Genomic DNA, 9419 nt, shown 5'->3' with positions numbered 1-9419 from the left:
TATGTATGTGTATATATATATTTGATTACTGATCTAATATGATGTATTTAGGCTATATAATATATTTTTATATTTTAATATATAGCCAAAATGATTATAATTGTTTTATATTACTTAGTTACAAACACGATTAGATTTGAAAATTAATGTTTTTATGAACACATCTTTCTTGTTCTTCACTAAAAATCAATCTGCGTAGATGTTTTGACATTTAAACACACAAGAAGCCACTTTATTGTCAGATTAACTGAAATGCATCATATTTGTTTACAATAAGATACATTTCAGAGCTGAAATAAAAAGACTGACTCAGGTATAGTTTGTGTAATAAACAGGATGACTTCATTAGTATGACTGATATCAGGATTTGCATTTAGTTTTGTGTTTCACGTTCAGTAAAGACAACAAGGAAGATGAGACGTGAATAACACGCATCTTATAATGCAGCTCTTTACATTTTAACAAATGAATCAGGCCCCGTAACCGGAGCAGAACAAGATCTCTTAGTTCTCCGTTATTGTTATGAGTGACTCTGCACAGTTTGATATGACTAATGCAACTTTATCTTGGGAATTTGCAACATTTGCTGCTTTACAGTCCTCATCCAAATGAATCTCAAACATGATTAAATAATTTAGTTTTTTATTAGAACTTTTGAAGAGTCCATCAGGTGTTCTTTCATAAAGCACAGGCATTTATCTACTGAAAATGATAGATGTTAAAGTGGATTTGGCCTCGAACGTGGTTCTTGACGATGCCGTATTGACGGCAGTATTTACAGTTCCTGTAATTAGCCAGACTTGTTCTGTATGTATGTGTTTATTCTGAGCATGCACTATTCTGAACTGGAAAAGTGCATTTCTTAAAACAAGGTGTCAAGCTATTATTATTTATAATTAATTATTATAGTGATTCCAGTACTGCGCTTTCTTTGTGAAGGCATGCGCTTTCAGATGAATTCACATTCTGTTCATTTTACTGAAAGATGACGAAACATTTCTGTGTTGCTTGCCATTTCTACTTCATGCATTCAGTATGAGGATCTATAACAGACTCCATATGGCGCATGTAGATCGTCTGCTGCCCCCTGTTGGCTACAAAACACAGATTAGAGCATTACCAAGTCTGTTTCGATCAGACATGATTTCTCTTTTGTGTGCGACTTTTTTCATCCTTTTTAGAAATTTTTTTTTTAAAAAACTCTTAGACCCCCCCCCCAGCTATTTTGACTGGAATTCATATTTCTTGCTTTTTGTTATTTACATTTTTTTAACTGTTTTTTTTTTTTTTTTTTTTTTTGGGCTGAATTTGTGTCAGCAAATTTTTTGATGCTCCTATAATGACATTTTTGTTTGCATGATTTACTAGCATCACATTCGTTTCCTGGCGAACAGTATGGCGCTTTGGAGTTTTCCTGGTGTTCTGCTGATATCATGTTCCTTCTGATGAAACAAAAACAACATCTGGTACAAAACAAACTTCTTTTTTTTTTACCATCTATTATATGTGTTCCTTATACTTTTAACAATTGTTTATATGATTTCTTAAAATAATATATTAGATGATAATCTATTTAAACAAACTGTTTTTGCTTTAGTTTAACCTACATTTTAGCTGCCATTTGATAAGTAACTTATATCCAGACAATTCAACAGTGAACCATTTGACGCGAGCGCGCGAGGAATTCCATTGACTGCTCAGATCCACGGTTCGGACCGTCTTCTGATTGGTCGAGCCTGTCGAGGTCTGTCATCGCTGACCAATGAGAACGTTCGGGGGGAAGGCCCATGCAAATGAGCTCTCCTGGCTGGCGTTCCTGCGCTGCCCATTGCCAGTAAAAGCGCTTCGCTGCCGAGAGATTCATTCACAACGCATCATCCTTTCCACTGCGAGCGGCGTCCTGGATTTTGGAAGAACACTTTCTCTTTAAACAGCTACAGCTACAGTGTTATAGAACTGAGTGCATGTACTTTTTATACAGTTAAAGACTGAAAGCGAAAGCGCTGGCGTCAGGTGCGCGGTTTGCAAGGTGCGCAACTTTACGCACACTTTCGAAAGGATACGCGAGCGCAAGATCGTCCTCTCTTGATGGCACCTGCTGAAAGAGCAACAACGTCTCCATAAACTGTCTTGAGTTCGGTTCAGACTGAACGGCACGGTTTGCGCCTCACCAAACGGATAGTAAGACGCGCAAACTTTCCACGTCGCGCTTGAGCTAATACCCTTGATCCGTCTGATCAGCTGCTCGTCTGGAGCCCTGGATCCTGACTCTGACTGAGAGGCTGTTCAAAAGATACCAAATGGTTTTTCTTTGGGACGCCAAATACGGTAAGAGCGTTTCTCAGCTCTGCGTAACGGCGGTTTCGCGAGTCTATTTTTACGCGTCACGTTCCATGATGTCTGAATGCTCATAGCTGTTAATAATCACCGAAAGCTTTAACCTTAAGCGAAATCGTGATGTTAATGTGACATTATCCGGTCAAAAACACTGCAGATTCTCTCTCTCTCGCTCTCTCAACTTCAGTTCACTTCGCTTTATTTGGCACGACTAAATCTATAGTTACATCGTCAAAGCAGTGTAGAATAATATAAGAATGCAAAAGGATTAAGCAGGTAGTATTTTCAAACAAAATAGCATTGCATTACAATTAGAAGTCAATCGGCAAAATGAACAAAAAGCAATACGTTTATGAATAAGTAATTAAATATGAGTTATAAAAAATAAAGATATTCAAAATAAGACTAAATATGAGAGGCAAATCAAATTAGCTGATCTAAAAATGCATTAGAAATGTATATAAAAATGACTGAATTGTAACAAGTACGTGATGAACTTGTTTTTAAATGTCATTTTGATATTTGTAATCAGAGATTAAGTAGTGTTAACTGTCCCAAAAATGAAGGAAAAATTTTATCAATATTTTTTAAAATGCCAAGTGAATCAGACGGAGTGACGGAAATCATTATGTTGTCAAACGTGAGAAAAAAATAAATAAATAACAGAGATGACCTGCACAGACCCTCATGACTGTCAATGTCTTTATTTTTTTTTAATATTGCATTTTGACCTTTTTATATTCATAATCAGGTCAAATGGAATCATCTTGATATTTATGTATGATATTTTAAATATGAAAAATATTGAACAATGATTAGATTAGATTAGATTAGATTAGGAAAACTTTCATAAAATCAGAAAGCATGTAGAATATGCATGAAACCAATTTGAATATAAAGTTCATATTTTTAAGAGCGTGACAGAAGTGTTTTTAGAACAAAAGAAGAAATTATTTAAAAGTCTAGTTTTCATCCCACAAACTGTGCCGTAAGAATAAGTCTTTGCATTGTCATTGTTTTTAAATTCTCATATGTCTGGACTATGTGTGTATGTGTATGGCTTCCGGAATGTGTGCTGTTTTGTCCATTCTGTCTGCAAATGCAAATCTGTGTTTTCTACACCCCATCTCACTCACCCCAAACACCCATCATCAAACTCCAGTTTTAGCCTGATGTAGCGGCTGTGTCTGTTTATACTGGGCGGTGGGTTTGGAGAGAGTGCAGTGGCTCTCTGTGCGCAGCGCTGTAACGTGTGTAACCGCACTCATGTGGCATCGATTGTGGTTGGCCGAATGACCGCGGGCCGCGGCTCTGTCTGACGGTTTTAATGCTTTCATACGCCTGCGAGGCACTGCTGCTGCTGCATGGGCTCCGGCACGGAAGTCAACCGGGGTAACGGCACCAGAAGCTGCTTGGGAAAAGTGTTTTTAAAAATGTTGTACTTTGTGCATGCCAAAAACTAAAAGACAGAAGCTTACACTGAGCACAGCTGCAGATGACGACATATTGTGCAGTAAAGTAACAATGGAGTGAAAGGATGTAAATAAGGGAAGCCATGCATTATGGTGATTTTACTATGTTTAAGTAGTGTTTTAGTGGCCCAACTCAAAGTAAAATTTCTGTAATAGAAGTTCAAAAGTGTCTTATTGCTTTTAAGACACCAGTGTTTAATAAATAAATGATTTTACTAGAAATTATTATTCTGCCTAGTAATACAGTGCTGAGCAATGCAACATCTGAGATTTACTTAATTGCAAAAGTAATGGTTTGTTTTACACTTTTTTTGCACTTTTCTTATTGTGACCATGCATTACAGTGATTTTACTATAGTGTTTTTTTGGCCCAACTCAAAGTGAAATCACTGTAGGCCTACTACAGGCAAAAAAATGTCTTATTGGTTTTATTTAAGATACCAATATTTAATAAATAATTATTAATTTTACTAGAAATTATTTTGCGTAGTAATACAGTGGCAAGCAAGGCAACACTTGGTGATAAATAATTATTAATTTTACTAGAAATTATTTTGCGTAGTAATACAGTGGCAAGCAAGGCAACACTTGCACATTAATATAGATGTGTGCATATCAGTAGCATCAACTGTTGCTTATTTAATCTCATTTTAGACCTGTAACTCAACATTTTTTGAAACATCTCAGATTTACTTTTTGCAAAATTGTGAACTTTTTACATTTTCTGTTGAGTTGAGTGAAAGGCCTAATGCAAGTTTGCCTTTCAGAACCTGCGCCTGGGCGACGCTTCACGCCTCCCTCGACCACCCTGAGCTCGGGGAAGATGAATGAGGGGTTGCCCCTGGGGGCTCAGGAGAGCAGCGGCGCCGCCCTGATGGGCAAACTGCGCATAGCTGACCGGAGCATGGTGGAGGTGCTTTCCGACCACCCAGGAGAGCTGGTGCGCACCGACAGCCCCAACTTCCTCTGCTCCGTCCTGCCAACACATTGGCGCTGCAACAAGACACTGCCCATCGCCTTCAAGGTACCTGACCGCAGACCGCTGGTATCTGTGAATGACATGGTTTAATAATATTGTGCAATATGAAGAACTATGCATGCATTTTTTTTCTCAGGCTCGAGGACGTTTTAAAATCTTACAAGCTGACATTGGCCTTTTTTAATGCACATCCTTAATTAAGCTAATGATTTGGCGGGAAGCGTCAGTAATTGTTGTTAATCTCCTGTTGTCACTGGTGACCACAACAACTTTCATCATCATCATCTTCCGCATTTGGCAAATGACAGTAAAAATGCGAACCACCCAGTCTTGCCAAAACCAGAGCGTAGTGCTGTGAGGCATGTGTGTGCTCTGAAACAAAGAGCTGAAGAATGTGCTGACATTTACAGTTAATATGCAAATAACCTGCTCATTTAGTTTAGATGTGGAGATATTGCACGAGTAGACGTGACGCAGGACTGTAAAGAGGATTTGAATGTTGTTTGGTTTTCATTTTCACCCTCTGCCCAATGTTTTTGCTTAGTGATAAAGTAATTAAATAAGATCTTTTGTTAAGTCTAATAATAGTATATGCACACTAGTGTTCAAAAGTTTGGGGTCAGTAAGATTGTTAAAAATAAACACATAGATACATAAAAATAAAAAAAATAGTAGTTGAAGTAATGATGCTGAAAATTCAGTTCTGATCACAGCAATAAATTACATTTTACAATATATTCACACAGAAAACAGTTCTTTTTGTAAAAACTTTGTATAATTGAGCAAATAAATGCAGTGTTGGTGAGTATAAAAACTTCTTTAAAAAACATTTTAGAAATCTTAAATATATATTAAATCAATGGTTTTTATCATATTGTTAATATATATATTTTTTTTTTTTTCGTCTTTTTCATTATTCGTCCTACTTTTATCATTGTGGCGGAGTGTGATTTGTTTTTAAAATGCAGTTTTGACAAAGGTTTAAACGTATCTTACATATCTTCTTTATTCATTGGTTGACAGGTGGTTGCCCTCGGTGACATCCCTGATGGCACTTTGGTCACAGTGATGGCCGGCAATGATGAGAATTACTCTGCCGAACTCCGCAATGCCACAGCCGCCATCAAGAATCAAGTGGCTCGTTTTAATGACCTGCGTTTCGTTGGCCGCAGTGGACGAGGTAAAATGCATATAACGCTTTAAAAAATAACAGATTTGCTCCTCACCTAGACATACACATGTTTGAGAAGGAAACAGTTGATGTAGACTCACCACTGAGCCGTGACGGAGATATTTTAATGCCAGTGCCTACGTGTGTACATGCTTGGTTAAATGTGTGTGTTCCTGTGTGTTTTGATATAGAACTCACACACGTCAGCACAGACCGTTACCTGTTGCTGTGGCACGTGGCCAGTGCAGTCAAATACTGCAGATCTTATCTATTTAAATCACAACACTTGCTAGTCATCCAGTCCTTTGTACCACCGTCTGATTGTTGAACTGCTGTGGTCGCAGAGCGATTTTTGTGGCTTGTATTTTAGATATTTAAAGCAGCCAAAATGTGACTTGTGAGAAAATGAGGAGTGACTTCTTACTGTATTTGTGATGTATGAATCGTCCAGCTTTCGTAATGACAGAGTAGTTAGTCAACAGAATGACTGGCTTCTGGGAAAACGAGGGGTCCCGCAGGGCTCTATTCAAGGCCCGATGTGATTTAGCTGATATAGCCCTCAGCGCTAACACCACTGCTTTTAACCTACATGTCTGGGCCTGCGATAAATATACGGATGCATACACACTCCTTTGTCCTGCTCTCTTTTGTCTGTGTCATCATTTGAACACAGCATAATAGAGGCAACAAAGTCGATGTTTGCAACAGGTGTGCTTGCGTGGTTTGAGCACAAAATGCATGCTTTGAAAATGGAAACTGAGTTTGTGTACAAAGAAAAGCATAAATGTTTAGTCGAGATTGTTAAACCAAACATATTTGTCCATTTTACTGCATGAAAGTCTTGCTTTTCAGTGCATTTCAGACATGCACATCCTCACAGACTGTTGTTTATCTGAGCAACGCGATGTTTGAGAGTACCAAGAGCAGCTGCGCTCTGCTGCAATGGAAGTGATTAGGTTTAGTGCCGGAAAAGAGTGCGGATCGAGAAAAAACAGCAAGAGCGTGTTAAGTAAGGGAGAAATGTAAACTATGCATTTCTACACACACTCTTGCTACTCTGTATTATTCAGACGAGTAGATAAGACAACAAAGACTGTATCTGTGTGGCTTTTTGTCCATCCATCTTTGTTTTTGCAGCATCGTGAGTCACTTGATGTCTTCAGGCACATTTATATGCACACATTTATAAAGTTTCTTGCTTCGTGAGTTTTACTTGCCCATGCACACCAACAGTGCTCTACAAAACAGACACATATAAACAAATTATAAACAAATTCCCCCACATCACACACGCACACACACACTATGTAGGGACGTCCCCTTGAGAAACGCTCTGCACTTCCTCCCTGTTTGGGCATTGAGCCTCTCCTAAATGACAATTATCCAGAAACGTTAAAAACTCAAATCAAATGTGTTTGTGATGCATACCCTTTTTTGTTTTTTTTAGGAAATGAATACCTTTATTCTGTCATAATATTATTATGATTTCTGAAGATCATGTGACACTGAAGACTGGAGTAATGATGCTGAAAATTCAGCTTTGATCACAGCGATTAATTACATTTTAACAGATATTCACATAGAAAACAGCTATTTAAAATCATAATAATATTTAACAATTTATACTGTATTTTTGATAAATGCTGCCTTGATGAGCAGAAGAGACTCCTTTCAAAAACATTAATAACTCTTAATGACCACGAACGTTTGAATGGTTCTTCTAATAACTCAATTACTGAATTACTGACCATAATATACAGTAGATGGTTTTCTATGGAGTTGTAGAATAAAATGAAAAAATCCCAAAAGAAAAAAATGTATTATATACTCAAAATAACACCATGCTAATACCATGCTGCATGTCCAAAAACATGGTATTATCATGGTACTGGGTCCAAATACCATGGTATTATCATGGGACTCAAAGAAACTTCAAAGAAGCACCATGGCACCATTTCCAAAAAAAAACATGAGTAATTTTTTAAGCGATTACTATGGTATTTAAATGATTCTCCAAGGAACTTTGTGGCAGTACCATGGTATCAGATAGTTGGTACTTTGTTGGTAAATACCATGGCATCATGTCCAAAAAAACATGTTAGTATGTTTTGTACGTGAGGTATTACTGTGTTGCCATGTTCACTTGCAAAAAAAAGTACCACGGTAATGCCATGTTTTTGGACAGGTACCATGGTTCATGAATTTTAGTATAATTCACTATATTTCATAATTAAAAAAAACAGTATAGCTGTTATTTAACACATACCATGGTACTAAATGATTACCGTATTCATATATCATGTATCATGATGTGATATTTACCATATCCATATGTACATGTACCATATCCAAAAGCATGGTAATATCATCCTGCTTTTTTTATGATACACATATCATGGTACTGATGATTTATTAGGCTATACTCTTACACTTACAAAAAAGTGCCATGGTACTACCATGATTTTTTGGATGTGTCCATGTTAGTACTTTGGAGTTCCATAGAAATGCCATGGTAAAAAGCACCATTAAGTACTGTATATGTAATATTACCATGGTACAGCCACAGTAGTGGCTGTTTACTATGGTATTTATGCGGTTCTCGAAGGTACCTCAAAGAATACCATACTGTATGTCCAAAAACAAACTGCTTCAGCAGCTCCTGAAATATCCATATATATATATATATAAATAAAATGTATTTACATATAATATAAATGAAAATATAAAAGTATATATTCACACACACACACAATTTTTGAGGCGATACATGTAATATGTGTACTGCCAACTTGTGTTTTTATAGTTATGTTCGTTATCACTCATTTGATCAGTGTCAAACAGCGAATTAAAGTTTGTGTTTGATGTGGTTTGGCTGTTGGTGGCCGGATGGGTTTCGTTTTGTCTCTTCTGTGATTTCAGTCAGTTTGACAAGTAACTGGTGAGATTTGAGTATGATTAGTATGTTGGTTCACAGGAAACTTTTCATGCCACTTACAAGCCTGTACATAGTATAGTGATGGTATCTGACGTAAATACTATGGAACTGAATGTTTTTACCATATGTATTAGATGTATTCAAGGTATGGCAAAGAAAACCTGTGTTAATTTTTGTTAGTGGAATGTTTTTATTTAAAATAATACTTTAAAAATGACAAATGAAACAAGAAAAAAGACATGAATGATATTAATATTGACAGTGAAGACAGTGAAAAGTCATTGCATAATTTATGTAATCTTTTAATTATATTATTTTTAAGTTTTAATAATAATAATAATTTATATGTATTGTGTCTTAAGATTTTCATTGTTATAATAATCTTTATTATTATTATTTATAATTGATTTTAACTTGACTTTAGTATATTACATTATTATTAGTAGTAGTAGTAGTACTTCATTTTCATTGTTTTATTAGTAATAAAATTTGTAATAATAATAATTTTATAATTATAACAATTAC

The 9419-nt window shown here is 36.2% G+C and overlaps 1 protein-coding gene across 1 annotated transcript in view; it reads left to right on the top strand.

The window, feature by feature from the left end:
- The first annotated feature begins 1611 nt into the window (after positions 1–1611).
- Positions 1612–9419, top strand: part of LOC107751097 (runt-related transcription factor 1-like) — a 16410-nt gene continuing 8602 nt past the window's right edge. The window contains exons 1-3 of the mRNA XM_016566699.1: positions 1612–2328; positions 4577–4833; positions 5812–5968. Coding sequence (XP_016422185.1) covers positions 2301–2328; positions 4577–4833; positions 5812–5968 — 442 coding nt within the window. The 5' untranslated portion in view covers positions 1612–2300. The remainder of the gene's footprint in view (positions 2329–4576; positions 4834–5811; positions 5969–9419) is intronic.

This window comes from Sinocyclocheilus rhinocerous, unplaced genomic scaffold (assembly GCF_001515625.1).
Source record: "Sinocyclocheilus rhinocerous isolate Xijiao unplaced genomic scaffold, SAMN03320098_v1.1 scaffold632, whole genome shotgun sequence".
Classification (NCBI taxonomy): domain Eukaryota; kingdom Metazoa; phylum Chordata; class Actinopteri; order Cypriniformes; family Cyprinidae; genus Sinocyclocheilus; species Sinocyclocheilus rhinocerous.
Note: the sequence above shows the minus strand (reverse complement) of the source record. Positions and strands in the feature narration are given on the sequence as shown.